The following is a 21,213-nucleotide window of genomic DNA, read 5'->3' on the forward strand; positions in this document are numbered from 1 at the left end:
TCTATGTTGATGTAGCGTTCTCAACATCAACGTTTTTGAGATTCCCGATTTTCGTGCAATTTGTTTGCTACTGGTGTGCGGATTAGTCGTGACAGCAGCTAAAACACCTACTTGGGCATCATCATTTGTTGCAGGTCATGGTTGACGTTTCATATGTGGCTGAACACTTCCTGTTTTCTTAAATAACGTAACTATCCAGCTAACAGTCTGGACACTTGGATGATGTCATCCAGGATACCGAGCAATTGGCAAACAGTCCATTTTAACACGGGTAATGTATCACGAAGCAAATACCATCTGCACTGGCAGAATGTTACGTGATACCATGTACTTATACATTTGTGACTATTATAGCGCCATCTATCACAAAGTGAAAAAAGTGGTCCAACTAAAACATTCATATTTCTTTACTTACTATTCGAATATGTAATAAAAAATGATGGTTCCTATTTTAAAAAAATGCTGTTGATATCTGTTTGACCTATGGCAGCGCCATCTAGTGGACCAGCCATAGCGCCATCTGATTTCCCCCTTAAAGCTACACGAGTTTCGTTCTTTGTAGTTTTTTCGTTTGATGCTTATTTCATGAGATATTTGGCCCAGTCACTATCAATGGACCACCCTGTTTACAAAAAATGATGTATGTAACACTAATGGAAATTACTGGAGGGAGCGATACATAAAATAAGGGGAAGGCAGCCACTCACGTGTAGTGGATTGATGAGCACTAGCTCTTCTCCCAGCAACAGTACAAACACAAACACACACACACACACACACACACACACACACACACACACACACACATTCCCATGGCCACAGTCCACTTGCCATGGCCACAGAAATATGCATTTGGGTGTCTGTGTTGATAAATGTGAATGTGTGTATGTATGCTGGAAAAAGAGCTAGTGCTCTTTTCCATTAGGCATTATTGAGTCCCTTTTATTAGACAAACAATAAAACATTCTTCTCTTTCTTTAAAGGCGACTGTTTCTGTAGCAGCAAGAGGGAAGACACAGAGTGCTTTCCTGACATGGTAACTGCTTCATTGGTTCATGGGATCATGTCGAATAATGTCGTGGAAGCTGCACAATATTTTGACAAGACAGCTACCTATCATCTTCAGTAAGCACCTGAAGATGACAAGCAACTGCCTCATCAAAATACTGTGCAGCTTCCCCACCATTAACTGACGCTGCGCCTGTGAACCAATGGAGAAACAGTGTAATTATAAATAAACAGTAGTTTATTTCTGACTGTTTATACTATGCAGTACAAACTCCAGTTTCTTTCCACACTATGATGAACTGCAGGTATCGGTTTCATTCTTCTGTGGCCAGGATTTTTTTATTTTTTTTATTTTTTCATCTCTTGTGAGTACGCTGCCCTACAGTTTACTATATCCAAATGACACCATAAATCTTACACACGATTTTTTTTTAATGAAATTGTTGACCAACATTTTATCCTAGTTCTCGTATCATCAGTTAACCAATAGTCATAAAAGAAGAGTTACAGAATGCAAGTGGCAGAGAACAAATGCTGTTGGCTTACCAGCTGCTGCTGCAGCAAGCTTTGAAGCACCACCTTAGAGCACACGCTTGACATCACTGTTAAACCAACAAGAATAATTATGTTTCCTTACACATATTCTTTATATTGGTTATAGAGTATTTTGCTGTGTTATAGTCAACATGCAGTCACAAATATTTGATTTTTTTGTTCCCTGTTTGTTTGTTTGTTTATGTACTGTGTCAGCCCTTTGGACACTGACTGAGTCAGTACTTGCGTAGGTCACAACTGATTTGTATTAGAAGAGTGGTATGGGGAGGGGGGGGGGGGGGGGGGGATGGACTCTGCATGTTTGTACTCCAAAACAGCAATTCATTCCCTTCAATTTTTTTTCAAAATTTGTCAGAAATGAAATACATGTTGCTCAAGTGTATGTACTAGAAAAGCTTCTCAGTCATATGCTGTATTAAAATCATCCAGTCCTAAATCTATGCTGTGGGGTGATGCAGTATATTGTTACACTTAAGATAATACTTATTTTTTATGTAAGTTTCACCTCTCCCACTTAACTGTACCTAACTGTGATCTCCATGGTGTCTCCCAGCTTATAATACTGGAACCTGGTAAAAAAACCTCATGTTGTGATTATACAATCTTTCTCCCAACTAGTAAGCACTCCATTTGCAAACACATATCTTGATTCTTAACTTCAGCATTTGTTGCATTACTGTAAATTATACAGTCACCCGAAAATGCTCATGGTTATTTGTTACAACTAGAGTGAGCATCACTTCATTCGCTATAGAAGTATAGAAAAGTATTTCTTCTCAAACTTAAAAAGAAACTTGTAGAGTCACTAATACTCTCCATTCTTTATAATGGTGAACCTATTTTCCAGGGACTTTCTTATGAGCGCTCACATTGGCCGGAACTGGTGATGAATGCTTGAGTGCAACATATGTACGATATTTGACTTTGAACAATTATCATGGCTATGTGGCAATAAATGTAGAGATTATCATAACCAGTGTTTGCTGTATTGCCTTTTCAACCAGTGCATTTCTTCCTATTTGCCTTCAACCCTTCACAATTATTGGAACAACACAGCAGAAATACTCATTCTCAACAAAGTTAAATCCTCTCTTCACCTCTAAACAACACTGCCACGTTCTCTAAATCATTCTCTGTATCAGGCATTGAACTTTAGAATGATCTTTCTAAAAATATTAGAGGAATTAAAATCATTTCAAACTTCAGAAGACAGCTGATGACCCACCTTCTATCACAATAGCAGCTGCACAAAGGCGAAGGTAGAACACTCTCCATATTCATGTCCACTAATATGTATCCGTATACTTTTGATCAGGTAGTGTATATTCCACTGTTACAGCTTCCATTACACTTCATCAGGATAGTGTGAAATTAAAATTGGAAAGAAGAGTCATGATAAGATTTTAGTATCACCAAAATTATTCTCCTCAGACCTAGACCACGTTTTCAGATTGTTAATCTGGAAATATAAAGCAGTGATATATGTTTTTGGAGCATATAACTTGTATGCTGATGGCTTTGTAATGTGCAGCTGCAGCTCACTCCCAATAACCCACCCTCCACCACCACTTTCCCCTCCCCTTGTCTACAGAGCACTCTATTGAAAGTCTCTTCTTTCCTAACAGCCATTGTCAATTTCATTTCAATCTCCTCCCCTTTCATTATCCTTTCCACTTGTAATACCAAACAAGGCTTCAAAAGTGCTAAACTAATCAACACTATTCTTAATGCTTCCAGTATTATTGTCATTATTGCCAGGTATTATTCTTCATTAATAATGCTAATTATTATAATTATTATTGTTATTGCAAATTATTCGTAATTTGACTCTGATGTAATATTTTTTGTATGTGTTGTTCCTGGTCAGACATAAGAGAGGGCCTTAAGGTTCTAATATGGTCAGGCTAAATAAGCAGTAAATAAATAAGCAATAAATATGTGAACAGAAAGGGACTTCAGAAAGGCTTCATCATACCACCTAGCCCAACATACGAGGGGGGACCCAAAAGTAACCGGAATCATAATGCTGCACATCGTGTATTTGTAGTAGCAGGTTGCACTGCCAGAGGGTTGTAGTAGGTGCCCTGCTGAGTCATTCTGCCACGCGGTGTCACCCAACAGTGAGAAGTGTGGTTTCTTTGAGTGTGCGTACAGTGCAGACGTGACACCAGGAAATGGCTGGTTTTTACGAACAATGCACGGGCAGTGAAGTTTTGTTTCTTGCTCGGCAAGAACACAGCAGAAACTGTTGCGATGATTCAGATGGCCTACAAAGACCATGCTCTTAGTAAAACGCAAGTGTATGAATGGTTTTCTCGGTTTAAAAAGGGAGAAATGGTGATTGAAGATCAGCCCTGTTGAGGTCGACCTTCAACAGCTCGAAGCGAAGGCTATATTGACAAAATCCGTAATCTCCTCAGTGAATATCGACACAGGACAATCAACCAACTCGAGAACTTGTCCTGGAGCTCAATTCAGCACATCTTGACTATTGATTTGGGAATGCGAAGAGTGGCAGCAAAATTCGTGCCAAAGCTTCTTACCGGAGATCAAAGGGATCGTCGCGTTCAAGGTTGTCACAAAATGAAGGACGTCTTCCAAGATGATCCACATTTTTTCAAGAAAATCATTACAGGTGATGAGTCATGGTGCTATGGGTACGATCCAGAAAGTAAACAACAGTCGTCACAATGGAAGTCACCTGGCTCACCTCGACCAAAAAAAGCTCGACAAGTGAAATCTAATTTGAAAATGATGTTGATCTGTTTTTTTGACATCAAAGGGATCATACACTCTGAATTTGTCCCTGAAAACCAGACAGTAAACCAACAATTGTATTTGGAGGTTATGAAACGGCTTCGCAGAAGTTCGTCCCGAAAACGTTCGGCTTTGTGGGATTCTGGCGTGTGGTTCCTGCATCACGACAACGCTCTCGCGCACACGGCTCTCAGCGTTCACCAGTTTTTGGCCTCAACGAAGATGACTACTTTGACCCATACTCCCTATTCGCCGGATTTCGCATACTCGGACTTCTTCCTATTCCCGAGGATGAAAAGAGACTTGAGAGGGAAGCATTTTGTGGATGTGGAAGATGTAAAAAGCAATGTCATTAAAGTGCTAGCAGGTATCAAAGAGGATGAATTTGAAAGGTGCTTCGAACACTGGAATGAACATTTGGACAAGTGTATTAATGCTAATGGAGAGTACTTCTAAGGAGATTAAGGTTGTATTTGAAAACAATAAAGTATATGCTTTCTAGAAAGAAATTCTGGTTATTTTTGGGTCCCCCCTCATATACACTTATTACTAAAGAACTTACATACATCTGAAAACAACAGAAACCTAGAAAACTCAATGGAACTAGTGAAGAGAATCAAGAATGTAGACATACCAGACACAGAAAGCCTCATATCATTTCATGTCACACAATGTACACTAGTCTAATATTCTAGTAAATGAAACACTCAGCATCACCATACAAAGACTAAAACAACAAGGAAACATCCTAGTTTCACACATTAATGAAATAGCAACAATACTCAAGACCATAACAGCACAAAACTACTTTATGTTAAACAAATAATTTTAGTCCCAACATGAAGGGCTGCCAATGGGATCAACAATTAGGGGCCTCAGGACAGATGTGTCAGCACAGGAAAACCTCAGAACACAGGAAACACAGATAAATTCAACAGATCAAGATCATATGATCCCATGTGCAACACTTCTCAATCACTATACATAGGATAAACATGGAGGGACTTAAAGATACTCAGAACAACTCAGAGGCCTAAAAAGTAACAGCACCCATAGCACATTTGCTGACCACCTAATAGCCATAATCACAACCAAACTATAATAGCAACACTGATGGTGTGAAGAAACACAACAACATAGTGCTCACCATGTTTTGCAAAGCAAAATGGCATTTATAAAAAATTAAATTAACAAAATATATTAATATGTGTGTGCAGTGTCCTCAGAATACAAGAGGAGGAGGATTAATCACAACAAAACAGAGTGGTAACAAATTTATATGCAAAACATTTTGACATGCCAACACCACATTTTTCAAAAATCAAGGAAAGTATTAACTCACCCATGAAATCCACATTTGCGTCATTTGGTTTGCAGATGACAGGCTACCAGCACAGGGCACCATACAGTTGGTCCTGCAATACCATGTAATGTAAAATCACAGTAAGAAGCTAAACTTTCTTTAAGCCTAACTTTGTTAGTTCAGTTACAACCTAAAATATGTTCACTTTTTGCAGTTTTCAGTAAACAAAAACCCACTTATGATGGCACAGAGGTGCTGAAACATGTTAGAGTAAAAAGATAAAACAGTGTGTTTGCAAAAAGGCAGAACCTGTATCTTATTACTTCTGCTTGTTATATATTAGACATAAGATCATTCACATATATGAGAAATAATAGTTGGCCTAGGTTGAGTCCTGTGGAACCCCAAAAGCAATTTCTATCCAGTTAAAAGAACTTCCCCCGCTTATGTTATTTGAATTACTAAATACAACTGTCTGCCATCTTTAGGTCAGATATGACATTATTCTTTTGTTGGCTGTACCATCAGTACCATAAAACCTCAGTTTACTTTGAAGACTATTGTGATTTACACAGTAAAATTCATCAGATAAGTAACAGCAAATACAGTCAGGTACATATTTTATTTAATGTTTGTAAACTTTGGTGAGCGAACATGTAACTGACATTCTCAGTAGAGCAACTCTTCTGAAATCCAAACTTTGATACTAAGGAAATGTTGTTGTTCAGGTAGGATACAAACCTAGAGGATATCACCACCTCAAAAACTTTGGAAAATGATGTCACCAGTGAAACCAGTTAATAGCTATTAATGTATCTCCTATCCTCTTTCTTGTGGAGAAGTTTAACACCAGCATATTTCAATCTCTCTGGAAAAATTTCCTAAGTCAATGATGCAATATGCATTTCAGAAAAGACAATAGGTCAATTTATTACATTGGAACAATTCATTAGTACTGTGTTGAAATCACTATCAAAGTCAAATGAGCTTTTATATTTGAGATAATATGTATTTTTTTTTTAATTTTAGGGGGAGAAGTGGGTAAAACATCCATATGACTGAATTTCAAGTGAGTTTCTTTTTCAGCTTGCTGCTCCAATCCTCCCTGAATTGCTTGTCCCTATATTTTCTACTGTATTTCAGAGATGATACCTGCTGCTCTGTGACCAGTCATTGATAGTCTACAGCTACATTTATCACACCTTGATACACAGATTTAATGCTTAAAAAGGTAACTAAACCACTTAACACAATTCACATGACACAAATTATCACTGTTTAGGAGCTGCAAAAATATGGCCTGCAGATTGGCACTTTTTAAGTGTATGTTAGATTGCAAAAATTTAGCTATTTCTCTGTAAAAGCAAGAACTTAGCACTCACTGAACTGCAGTATACGTTAATTAACTTATTCACAGTTATATGCAACTTTTAAATGTTAATTAACTTATTCACAGTTATATGCAACTTTTAAACACTCCTTATCATGAATATTACTTGATATTTGACAGTGTTTACTATTGGCAAAATACAACCTACTTTTCGTAATTCTTTAAATGCTAAACCTCAGAACACGAAATATTCAATTACCCAGGTAAAGGATATATATATATATATATATATATATATATATATATATATATATATATAAAGGAACATACTTACATTTGCAATATTAAGATAGGTACATGTCATTTAGCAGAGATGCAGAGTCACAGATAGGTGCTACAAAAAGGCCGTCACAAAATGAGCTTTCGGCCAACAAGGCCGTTTCATACGCTCACACACACACACACACACACACACACACACACACACGAGACCACAGAATACGGCAGCTGAAGGTAGAGGCTTTGCTGGCCAAAAGATCATTTTGTGACAGTCTTTGTGTTGTGCCTATTTCCGACTCCGCATCTCTGCTGTCTTGTGAATAGCAACTATCCTCTTCATAATATTGTTACATTCCATCCTGGATTTTCTATTGTTTGATACATATTAAATATGCTTCACTTTTCCCTGTAAAAATTGCCTATTCTTCACTAGTATCACAGATGCGGCTACAGAGTTATCAGTTCTACCAACAAAAGAATAATGTTATGTTATGGGTTTACCATTGAGAGTATTCAGAACCTTATCACTTTCCACATTTCCAGTATTTACTTTGTGTCATATATCTCCATACACTTCTACTGCAACCATTTTATATACTGAAAAACCTTTAAGATGATGATCATGTGTAGTTCACACATGTATTTATTTTTACTGCTTTCTAGTGTAGTCATTCTAGGCATGGTCATAGTTCCAACCATATTTTGATCATATTATTGAATGTATGTATTTTACATGCCTTATTTTATTTTTGCATTATTAGTTAAGATATTAAAGAAAGGTGACATTTTAAAACCATAGAATGGAAATAACTGAGCAGGCTGATTATCAAAGATGGACAAATCTTTTATTTTTTTACTTAACTTAGATTTTAACTAACTCCAGTAGTCCTCGAAGTTCAATGTAATCATAATCTTTTCAAGTTTGAAAAAACTGATTGAAAGCTGTTCAAAATGAATGTGAATTGTGACCTGCAAAACAAAATTGGGACAACCCTATTACATTGCTACTTCATGTGTGGACAACTCCAGCGGCAGCCAATAAGATGACAGGAATGGTTCTCTGGTGCTCCTATACCACAAAGCACTTCCAGTGTGACGGAACCCTGTGCAGGAAAATTTGTATCTACCCAGACTGCGTATTACAGCTGTCAGCTGTACTGTTATAATTTGTCAATTCTGACTGGGTCTTCATAATAACAAAACAGTACCCCTCAATTCATAGTGTTGGTGTGAACATGAACCGCAGAAACCTTCAAAGCTGTTACTGCTGTACGTGATAATCTTTGTGGACAGTTTCAAAATGAGGAATAGCATTTCACAGATACTATTCATCTTATTTTCAGATGATTCTGCAGAACAGAACAAAAATTAGTGCTTTCATGATGTGTTGTTTCTGGCTCTAAACGTGCCCCAAGGAATATAAAATCTCTCGAATTAATTTTTCATCTTACTGGCCACTCTTTCCTTACCCGAGACAGAATATTTGACATACTGGGAAAAAGTATTAGAAGGAAAAATATAATTTTTAACATAAGATTACCATGAAATATATGCCAAACATAGGACATTGAAGATGTATGGAAAAGACTGGATTCCATGTAATTGGAGAGAGCAAGCAAAAGCAGCAGATATATCACCCAAAACTTGAATTTTTGGCTGTCTGAGTTTGAAATGTTGCTTCACAATGTGATCAAAAACCAGAAAAAGTATTCTTGTCGAAGGAGAGCTGAATTGCTTCAATGACATTAGAACTTCTCTTTCTATACCAGGATGTTTAAATGATTTCTGCATGATAACCACATACTGATTCCAGTGTGCTGCAAAATCAACCCTCAGAAAGTTAACATTATCAAAAAGCTGTTGATCAAACTCTATGTAGCAAAGTGGCTAGACATTCAGATGGTACAGTGACATGAAACATACTTGGGAAAAATTCAGTACAATGTCAGAATGAAGTTGAATTTGATGTCCATATTGAAAGTTAGGTACTGATCATTGAGAAATTGTAATTGAGAGCATTAAGTAGTTAAGCAGCATCACAAGAATATTTATTTTTGCAAACTTGTTTTCTCTTTGAGAAAAGTTTGTGTGTAATAAAGAAATTAAGAATATAATACCTCACTGTGTTTTTGCTTTATGTAATTAGAGGTTTGGTACTATGGGCTATTTATTTATACTGATTGCCTTTTATTACAATCAAGAAAGGTGATAAAATCAATTTTCTTTATACAGTGTCAACCTCACCAATTTCAAAATTGCATAGATAAGTTAAAAATGTCTGCCATCAGAATCAAACTTGGACAAATCCTCACATGTGTAAAAAGAAGAAGGGGAAAAAAAACACTCCAGAGGGCTCCTAAATTTATTCACAAATTTCTGCTTTTTTATTCACTCTATATCAAAAAATGAACTGAAATTTATTTTTCAGGGGTCATAAGTCACCTGAAAAATATTGAGTACTGTATGCAATGCAGATATATGTATATTAGGTTTTGGCCGCTCCTGTAAAAAGTTGAAAAGTGGAGTTGTCCATCTTACAATGAGCTCATCAATTAAGTATTTTGTGTACTTCCATTTTGCAGCATGATTGGTTTGGAAGGAAATAGGTATCTTTTAAATATATAGTTCATGTAAACATACTGTGGAGGATCATTGTTAGCTACATGGCATCAGAATCTGTGATGTCTGTTGGTATACAACTATTGCTTTTATTTCTTATAAAAATCTGAATTTGTATTTATTTAAAAAAAAATTCTTTTTCAGATTTTACAACGTTCTTCAAGTCTGGTGTCATCTCCAGAAGAACAGACTACATCTCAAGCAGGAAATCATCAACCAGCTGTCCAGAATGCACACATTCATTCAAAACTGAAAAACTGGTACTCACCATTCTGCAATAGGTGGCTGTCACTTGGAGGTGTTAGTATTCCCAAACTTAATGCTATTAATGTGGCAGATGTTAGTTAATTCAGAGGAGGTTATGTTTCAATACAGCAAAGAAAGGCCTTTTATCAATATTAACATAAAGTCATTACATTACTTTACAAGTATTTCAACCTTCCATGTTTCAACTAAAAGATTCACACAATTATAGGTTTCAGCCATTGACATCTTTGTCAGCAGTAGACACACATACACACACCTGCACACACACACTCATGCATACGCAACTTGCAAACTCATTCGCAGTCTCAGAGAGTTGAAACTACATTGCGGGCAGCAGCACCAGTGCATGATGGGAGTGGCGACTGTGTGGGGGTAAGGAGGAGGCTGGGGCGGGGAGGGGGAGGGATAGTATGGTGGGAGTGGTGGACAATGAAGTGTTGCAGGTGAGGGGACAGGTTCAGATTCATTGATGACATATTTGCTGTCTGAATTGAAAGTGAGGACACCTCATTCACATTCGTCCAGAACCTCAACAACTTCTCCCCCATTTGCTTCACCTGGTCCTACTCAACTCAACAAGCCACCTTCGTAGATGTTGACCTTCACCTCAGAGACGGCTACATTAGTACCTCCGTCCACATCAAACCTACTAACCACCAGCAATACCTCCACTTTGACAGCTGCCACCCATTCCATACCAAGAAGTCCCTTCCACCTCAGAGACAGCTACATTAGTACCTCCGTCTATATCAAACCTACTAACCACCAGCAATACCTCCACTTTGACAGCTGCCACCCATTCCATACCAAGAAGTCCCTTCCATACAGCTTAGCCACCCTTGGTTGTCACATCTGCAGTGACGAGCAGTCCCTCTCAAAATATACCGAGGGTCTCACTGAAGCCTTCACTGACCGTAATTATGCTCCCATCCTCGTACAAAAACAAATCTCCCATGCCTTATCTTTCCAGTCTCCCACCACTCCTAAAGTCTCACAGTCCGACCACAGAGGAGCATTCCCCTCGTAACTCAGTACCATCTGGGACTGGAGCAACTGAATTACAGTCTCCGCCAGGGTTTCAGTTACCTCTTGTTGTGCCCTGAAATGAGAAATGTCCTGCCCACTATCCTTCCCACCCCTCCTACCATGTATTCCGCCATCCACCGAACCTACACAATATACTCGTCCATCCATACACAACCTCTGCTCCCAATCCCTTACCTCATGGCTCATACCCTTGTAATAGACCTAGATGCAAGGCCTGTCCCATACACCTTCCTACCACCACTTACTCCAGTCCAGTCACTAACATCATCTATCCCATCAAAGGCAGAGCTATCTGTGAAACCAGTCATGTGATTTACAAGCTAAGCTGCAACCACTCTGCTGCATTCTATGTAGGCGTGACAACCAACAAACTGTCTGTCTTGATGAATGGCCACCGATAAACTGTGGCCAAAAAACAAGTGGACCACCGTGTTGCTGAACATGCTGCAAAACATGATACCCCTCATCTCAATGACTGCTTCACAACCTGTGCCATATGGATCCTTCCCACCAACACCAGCTTTTCTGAATTGCACAGGTAGGAACTTTCCCTGCAATACATCCTAAGTTCCTGTAACCCTCCTGGCCTCAACCTTTGTTAGTCACTGTCCTCACCTATCCATCCCCCTCCCTGTTCCCATTCCAGCATTTTACAGCCATCATTTCACTGCTACACCCAGACTTATAATTTATTTTTATTTCTCTCCTTTCCGCTACTTATCCCGCCCTCCACACCTTCTCTCCTGCCCCCCCCCCCCCCCCCCCCGGTCAAAACTGCAACACTTCACTGCCCACCGCTCCCACCATACTATCCCTCCCCCTCCCCGCCCCAGCCTCCTCCTTACCCCCACCCAGTCACCACTACCATCTTGCACTGGTGCTGCTGATCGCAATGTGGTTTCAACTCTCTGAGACTGCAGACGTGCGTGCAAGTTGTGTTTGTGTGTGTGTGTGTGTGTGTGTGTGTGCGCATATGTGTATGTGTATCTACTGCTGACAAAGGCCTTAATGGCCAAAAGCTATAATTGTTTTGCCTATCATGACTCAGCATCTCCACTATATGGTGAGTGGCGACTTTCCTTCTCTGGCATTGTTACATTCCATCATGGAATTTCCATTTTTTGGTTTTAACGTTCCACGTTTCCTACACATGACTGACAACATTGTGGGTTTAAGGTAATGTGCTGCTAATGACTAATTAACCTTCCAGTTAGCAGCCGAGAAAATTAAGTTAATCTGTATTGCCTAATATAATGCTAGAAGGATGGCAGTGTTTACTTGTAATATCAATAATTTTGATATAATTTTCACATAAACAAAGTTGTGACTATTAATGGGTCTTCTGTAATTTAACTTAATGATACAAGTACTGGTAAGCCTCAGTATGTGTGCTTTCATTATCTGTGTTTTTGCTTACAAATGATTCAGTTTATTCATAATTTGAATTTGTTGCTCTTGTGTATGCCATGTTTGTAGTTAAAATCATTGGATATAAGGTCTTTCTGTTGTGCAAATACACTGTTTTGCATGACAAGCATGATTCAGTTTATTCATAATTTGAATTTGTTGCTCTTGTGTATGCCATGTGTGTAGTTAAAATTATTGGATATAAGGTCTTTCTGTTGTGCAAAAAACACTGTTTTGTATGACAATCAGACCTTATATCCAAAGATTCATGTTTTAATGTATAACGTAGCATCACAATCACATCATTAGCTGTCATTAAGCAAAGGCAATAACATTGTACATTTACACATTTTGCACTGCCATATCACTGCAGTAAACCTGTAACAGTGAATGTGTGAGGTGTTCTGGTTTTTTAAGTAACAGAGAATAAAATGTGAGTGGGTCTGCAGGAGATGAAGATGCAGATATGAAAATTATGTTTATTAGAAAAGAGGTCAAAAGTTTTGGATCACTATGTTCATATTCAGTGCATTGTGGGTCTTGATGAATCCACAATGAGAACTAAATGTGAACTGTGAAACTTTAAACAATAGCTTAATCTTCAACGAAACTTATGATAATGAATGTAAGGATGGAAAAGATGTTAAACCATTGGTTTCAGCTTCGCAGTAACTACCATATGCCTGTTCTGCAGTTATATCTCGAGTTAAAGCTGAGTCTGTTTGCAGGTCTCATTAGAGAAGAGACCCTTCTTTACTTGTTTTAATTGGTTCAGTTGTAAAACTGATCGAGCTCACCATTATGACAAATGAAATCTCAGTATGTAAGATTGAAGCAAATTATGACTGACAAATATAATCCACTAAGACTGACTTGTAATCTTTATGAAATGAGTATGCTGTAGGAATGAATAAGTGGCCATAAATTCATTTTTATCTAATAATGGACTGTTCCTGGGTTTTAAGACTGCGAAGGATTGATGTGCCCAAGGCAAGGAGAGGGACTGGGACTGGGATGGGTGGCTAGTGGTTTAGAGGAAAAGAGCCAGTTTGTCAGCTAGGAATGTGGGAGGGAGATGTGGAAGGTATATGGACTGGCACGTTTGTAGCAGTCGGTGGGAACCGTAATGCGCTGAATGGGACAAGGGAACATGAAATGGGAGAAGATGATAAGGAGAGAGGAAGAGAAACTGTTGGGTGGAAGGTGTGCTGGTAGTGGATTACCTGAGATTGCAGCCAGGACAATTATGGGAGCAGAGGTTGTCTCCATCTCCATCCCCACCCCAATAACATTCTGCACATCCATATTCTACATGCTCCCCAAAATCCACAAATCCAACAATCCTGGATGCCCCTATGTAGCTTGCTACTGTGCTCCCACTGAAAGAATTTCTGCTCTTGTTGACAAACCATTTGCCCGAAACCTAGCCTCCCACATTGAAGGTACTAACCATTTCCATAACTGACTTTCCACCGTTCCCCCTCCTTTACCTCTGGATTCCTACTCATCACTGTTGATGGCACCTTCCTTTACAGTTATGTCCCTCATGCCTGAGGTTTACAAACAAATCTGTGTCACAACTACAGGCACCCGCAACACTCTTATGCCACCCTGTTTCTAGAGGAAACTTTCTTAGCCTCCCAAAACTCCAACCTTTAGTCTGGTTCAGGTTCACTGAAAATATCTTCATGATGTGCACTCAGGGCCATGACACCCTACCTGAATTCCTTCACAGCCTCAATGCCTTTTCTTCCATCTGCTTCACATTTTCCTCATCTACCTAGTGCACAATATTCTTCTACTCTGCCCTCCACCTTGCTGATTGCTCCATCCACACCTCTGTCCACATTAAACACAGTAACCACCAACAGTACCTGCATTTCAATAGCTGACATCCTTCCACACCAAAAAACTCCTCCGATATAGCCTATTCCTAGCCACCCGTGGATGATGTATCTCTATAGTGATGAGAACTCACTAGCCTGTTATGGTGAAGGGCTCACAAAGGCCTTCACAGACAGGCAACACCCCCCCCCCCTCCCCAAATCTAGTTCCAACTGGATTTCCAGTACCATATGCTCACACACTTCCAATCCTCCCACCACCCAAGAGTCAGCCTCAAGGGGGTGCCTCGTCACCCAGTATCACCTTGGACTGGAACAACAGAATCATATCCTCTGTCTGGACTGTATGTCTCGTCTTGCCCTGAAATGAGGGACATCATATCAAGATCCTTCCTATCCCTCCCAAAATGGTGTTTTGTCACCCACCAAACCTTCACACCATTCTAGTTCATCCCTATTCCACTCCCACTCCCAACCCCTTGCTACAGGGCTCATATCCCTGTAGCGGACCAAGGTGCTGGACCGCGCAATCCACCCAACCAGCACTTCCTACTCCAACCTTGTCACCGGCTTATCTTATCACATCAGAGGCGGCAGCACCTGCGGAAGAAGCCTTGTCATATGCCAACTCTGCTGCAAACACTGCCCAGCCTTTTATGTTGGTATGACTACCAATCAGCTGTCCATCAAGATTAATGGCCACTGCTAATCTGTTGTCAAGAACAAAGTTGACCACCTGGTGGTACAACATGCAGCTGAGGAAACTATGCTCTATTTCGATGGCTGCTTCACAAACTGAGCCATCAGGGTATTTTCCTCCACCAACAGCTTCTGTGATCTACACAAATTACAGATAAACTGTAATCGCGAAATGTAATAAAAAGTGATAGAATTAAAATTACTTTTAGACCTTACTCCATGCATAATGAGAATAGGGAGAAGAGAGAGGTGAGTTAACAATATTGAATGTGGAAGAAGCAGAGGCTTCTGTAAACATGTTTAACTTCTTGTTTTTTTTTCTTCTCTTTTTTTTTTTTTTTTTTTTTTTCAAAATATTGTTTGTTTATTCAGGGACAGTACTACTACATGGTTGAAATTTTAATAATTACTCAAGTATATCTTTTTGAGATTATGTCTAAAAAACAAAGACGATGTAACTTACAAATGAAAGCGTTGGTATGTAGATAGAGACACAAACACACACACACAAAATTCAAGCTTCCGCAACCCACACAAACAAAAAGAGAAAGTAAGATGACAGAAAAGATTTCGAAATGCAACAGTGACAATAATAAACATAATTCCACGCAGGAAAATGTTTCCCTCTATTATATTCATATCATTAATTTGAATCCAACAATTACATTTCGAAATCTTTTCTGTCGTCTTACTTTCTCTTTTTGTTTGTGCAAGTAGTTTCACTTTGTATTCACCTTCTCCTTTTTACCGTAATCCACCATACAATTTTATCCTGCCTATATATGCTCAACACATCTGTGCCCAAACTCTTTGCCTTTACATATGTCTGCTTGTGTCTTTATATGTGCTGATGGATATGTGTGTGTGTGTGTGTGTGTGTGTGTGTGAGTGAGTGTATACCTGTCCCTTCCCCCCTCCCCTAAGGTAAGAGGTGCTTTTTAATAACCCACTAACCCAGTATTTATTACTGTGTAAAAATATTCACGTAAGCATTCTGTTATTCTTCAGCTGCATGCTGAACTGAATATTAAAGAAGCAAACTACTAAGAGCCATTTTCTTCTTATGGTTTGCCGAGCAATTAAATTTCTTTACCATCTTTCATCTATTCATCTTACTACTTGTCAACCCTACCTTCAGTTGAGTTTCATAATGATCAGTACAACATCCTTAACTCCTGCATCCCCTTGCCTCCTTGTTTTTTTGTTATCCTATCTGTAACTATTGTTCTGAAATTCTGCTCTGTTTTACAACAGTTTGCACTTGTAAGATTCATATTTCACTGCTGTAGACTAGTACTGATTGCAGAGGATGTACACACCAGATATAGACTTTCTGTTTCTGGGTGGAGGCCCCCCCCCCCCCCCCCCCAATTCCCGATTAATCCCCCTATTGGCTGCAAGGCCCTTTTTCCTCTTATTTAATTCTTTCAGTGTCCATTACTCTCTTATTTTTCAATTGCTATAAGCATGTAAATTCAGCAACTGATCCAATAATGTGATTATCAATCTTTAATTTCCCTGTGGGATACTTACTATAAACCATTCTGATCTTTAAATTCACCATTTTTGAGTTTTTTATGCAGCTGAAGTAAGCAAATCAGTTCAACCTGCCAATTTTTATTGGTATTCACAATCTATCTACATTATATTTTAGTATATATCTAAAAACAAGGATGATGTGACTTACCAAACGAAAGTGCTGGCAGGTCGATAGACACACAAACAAACACAAACATACACACAAAATTCAAGCTTTTGCAACCAATGGTTGCTTCATCAGGAAATAGGAAAGGATGTGGGTTTTAAGGGAGAGGGTAAGGAGTCATTCCAATCCCGGGAGCGGAAAGACTTACCTTAGGGGAAAAAAAGGACGGGTATACACTCGCGCGCGCGCGCGCGCGCGCGCGCACACACACACACACACACACACACACACACACACACACACACACACACACACACATCCATCCATCCACACATACACAGACACAAGCAGACATTTTGTCTGCCAGCACTTTCGTTGGGTAAGTCACATCATCTTTGTTTTTAGATATATTTTTCCCACGTGGAATGTTTCCTTCTATTATATTTTTGTGTATTAGGAAAACCTCTCCTAGAGCAACAGAGATGTGATTGGCCATTTTCACAGATTCATTTTCTCTTGAACTTCCACTCTGTTGATGTAATCTGATTGAGTTTGTTTTTGCACTGCATATATTTCGTCTAAGTTATCTGTAGGTACAATTCCTTGTTCCTTGTCACACAGGTTCCATCTGAACAGTGTCAAGAGCTTTATGGAAACCACAAACACAGTTTGTTTCTTCCACATCATTTATGCTTGACAGCTTGCAAGTGTATCATACTATATACACTTCTCAAAGACCTTGTCTTGTACCCATAAATGATGTGCCAACACCCAACTCTCTCTCTCTCTCTCTCTCTCTCTCTCTCTGCCTGTGTGTGTGTGTGTGTTGAAAGTATGTTGTAAAAATCTTGTATACCACAAATTGAAGGCCAATAAAAATGATAATAATAAAAATAATAATAATACTAAATTACTACTATTTCATGTGCAAGTTTCTGGGCGGTAGTTTTTCAGTTACATGCCACTTCGGTGAATTGTGTGCTCTTAACCATCCCCAGTAATCCTAACAGGGAAAGGGGGTCCACTGCTTAATGCGGAATTCAAACCATGTGTCAGTCCTGGAAAATATTCAAATCATTGAGAAGTGAAGGCTAGGTAAAATGCAGATGGAAAAATTCTGTGGTCTGACTGGGATTCAATCCCCCAACATTGCAGTTTTTTAGAGATTTGCTTTAAGACTAGACTTCCAGGCTTGGTGGCAGCCAGTGGTCCCTTCTGTATATAAATTATCACATTCCTTCACCTTGTTCTTTTAGCAATAGTAGTATTGCTCCAAATATTGGCTACATAATCTTGTAGAGGAGATCTTCTTCCAGTATTTTCTGTTTTACCACATATCGTATTGTTTTTGTAATGCCCCTTGTTTTCCTCTTCTTCCCAGGGATTTTTGTCTTTTTCTGTGTATTGAATGCCTTTATCTACCACTTGCTGGTTTCAGTAATGCCAGGAAAAAAAAAGAAAAGAAAAAAAAAACATTGCTCACGTCATGTGAAACCTATGAGTGTAAAACCTCCTTTTTTTCAAACTGTTGATCGCTTTCCTGGTAACATTCATGTCACACCAAACATTTCTCTCAACTCCCGCCCCCCTTTTTTTCAGTCCCCCCCCCCCCCTAAAGTTAAGAAAAAATGCTTGTGTTAGCTGTTAGTGTCTATATTTACCCATTACATATGAATTTCCCTGATACTAACAGTTATTACATTCTCTAGAGGCATGTACTTGAATGTTTATTTTATGTGGCATTATTCCTCATTATACTCAAATTTTCTGAATTGGTGAATCTGGATATGTCCTTTAAAATTTGTGCTTTTTCTAAAAAAAAAATGTGTATATTTTAGTCGTATTTTGTATTATACTAAGTTTCTATGTTTAAAACTGACCGATCCATTTCAGTTTATTTTTTGATTATTCAATGTATATGTCACTGAATTATTGAATATTTTGTCAAAGTTATTAATATTGAACTCCACTCTTGTCCACTTTACAGGTTGCTGTAAAAATTTTGATTATGTTTCTTGTGCATTGGGGATATGCCCTAGCAAATATCATTGCTGTTTTCCTTGTGTGGTTCTATATCGGGCATGCAAATCCAGCTGTTAAACCTGGAATATCTTCAGAATTTAAATTCTTCCGTTGGCTGAAGAATGTCCTCCTCAGATGCATGGGGTAAGTAGAAGTCCAACTATTATTATATTTATTGAAGTACTAAATCGAACAGTGGAAAGTCGAGAATAGAATAAAAACAATATTGTGGAACGTATAGACTGATATTCACCATGTAGAGGAGACATTGAGTTAAAAACAGGCACAGTGAAAAGACTGCTCCCTACCGCCGTTGGATAAGCAGCTGCCAGTAGGATGTCATATACTCCTAGCTCACTTATTTGTTACATAGTTTAATTCTTAATTTCTTTGCGTGTTTTTGGTACTTGCATTGTTTAATTCATAAATTTCAGGCATATTATAGTATTTGAGAGTTGTAGCATCACGTTTTAGTGCCTGAATAGTGTAAAATCGCGTAGTCGTCTGTCTTCTGTTTTTGTTTTGAACGGCCAGTGTTGGTTGGTCACAGCCAGTGTGCTCCCTCCCGCCGTTGGATAAGCAGCTGCCAGCAGCAAGTCGTATACTCCTAGCTCACTTATTTGTTACATAGGTTAATTCTTAATTTCTTTGCGTGTTTTTGGTACTTGCATTGTTTAATTGATAAATTTCAGGTGTATTATAGTATTTGAGAGTGTAGCATCACGTTTTAGTACATGAATAGTGTAAAATCGCGTTGTCTCCTTCCGCCGCCGAGCAGTGTGCAAGTAGCAGCATAACTGCATCTATTAGGCAATCTTGTATTTTGATAGCCGTTTAAATTTTGTGTCGAATTGTTTGTGGTCTCTGTAGATTAGTTCAGACGTTCTTTGCACAACAGTTTTTAGCATGGATAGGGACTGCAACTGCTGTGTTCAGATGCAGGTTGAGTTGGCATCCCTTCGCACCCAGCTTCAGGCAGTGTTGGCTTCGGTCACACAGCTTGAGGCTGTTGCCAATGGGCATCACTGTTGGGGTCTGGATGGGGGTTTGTCGGGGACGGCCAGCTCGTCCCACTCATCCCCCGATCGGACTACGACTGTGGCTGCACAGGATACTGCCCACATTGAGGCTGATCCCTCACCTGTGGTAGAGTGGGAGGTCGACTCGAGGTGTGGCAGGGGGTGAAAGACATTTCGGAGGGCTGAACAGAAGGCCTCTCCAGTTTGTCTGACAAACCAGTTTCAGGCTCTGTCTCAGGCTGATACTGATCTTCGGCCGGACATGGCTGCTTGTCCTGTTCCAGAGGTTGCCCCTCAGTCTGCAAGATCCAGGCGGTCTCAGAGGGTAGGCTTACTGGTAGTTGGGAGCTCCAACGTCAGGCGCGTAATTGGTCCCCTTAGGGATACGGCAGCAAGAGAGGGGAAGAAAACCAATGTGCACCCCGTGTGCATACCAGGGGGAGTCATTCCAGATGTGGAAAGGGTGGTTCTGGATGCCATGAAGGGTACAGGGTGCACCCATCTGCAGGTGGTCACTCATGTTGGCACCAATGATGTGTGTCGCTATGGACTGGAGGAAATCCTCTCTGGCTTCCAGCGGCTATCTGATTTGGTGAAGAGGGCCCGTCTCGCTAGTGGGATGAAAGCAGAGCTCACCATCTGCAGCATCGTCGACAGGACTGACTGCGGACCTTTGGTACAGAGCCGAAAGGAGGGTCTGAATCATAGGCTGAGACGGTTCTGTGACCGTGTGGGCTGCAGATTCCTCTACTTGCGCCATAGGGTGGTGGGGTTTCGGGTTCCGCTGGATAGGTCAGGAGTCCACTACATGCAGCAAGCGGCTACACGGGTAGCAGGGGTTGTGTGGCGTGGGCTGGGCAGTTTTTTAGGGTAGATGGCCTCGGGCAAGTACAGAAAGGGCAACAGTCTCAAAGGGTCGAAGGCAGTCAGGACATGCGGGGACCAAGCAGCAATCGGTATTGTAATTGTAAACTGTCGAAGCTGCATTGGTAAAGTACCAGAACTTCAAGCGCTGATAGAAAGCACTGAAGCTGAAATCGTTATACACTCCTGGAAATTGAAATAAGAACACCGTGAATTCATTGTCCCAGGAAGGGGAAACTTTATTGACACATTCCTGGGGTCAGATACATCACATGATCACACTGACAGAACCACAGGCACATAGACACAGGCAACAGAGCATGCACAATGTCGGCACTAGTACAGTGTATATCCACCTTTCGCAGCAATGCAGGCTGCTATTCTCCCATGGAGACGATCGTAGAGATGCTGGATGTAGTCCTGTGGAACGGCTTGCCATGCCATTTCAACCTGGCACCTCAGTTAGACCAGCGTTCGTGCTGGACGTACAGACCGCGTGAGACGACGCTTCATCCAGTCCCAAACATGCTCAATGGGGGACAGATCCG

The 21,213-nt window shown here is 39.9% G+C and overlaps 1 protein-coding gene across 2 annotated transcripts in view; it reads left to right on the forward strand.

Annotated features, from left to right (window-relative positions):
* LOC126274306 (solute carrier family 12 member 8) overlaps nt 1-21,213 on the forward strand; it is a 167,968-nt gene that overhangs the window by 134,884 nt on the left and 11,871 nt on the right. For both annotated transcript variants that reach the window (XM_049977103.1, XM_049977102.1), the window contains exons 11-12: nt 9,996-10,151; nt 18,748-18,926. In XM_049977103.1, the coding sequence (XP_049833060.1) occupies nt 9,996-10,151; nt 18,748-18,926 (335 nt within the window). The remainder of the gene's footprint in view (nt 1-9,995; nt 10,152-18,747; nt 18,927-21,213) is intronic.

This window comes from Schistocerca gregaria, chromosome 1 (assembly GCF_023897955.1).
Source record: "Schistocerca gregaria isolate iqSchGreg1 chromosome 1, iqSchGreg1.2, whole genome shotgun sequence".
Lineage (NCBI taxonomy): Eukaryota > Metazoa > Arthropoda > Insecta > Orthoptera > Acrididae > Schistocerca > Schistocerca gregaria.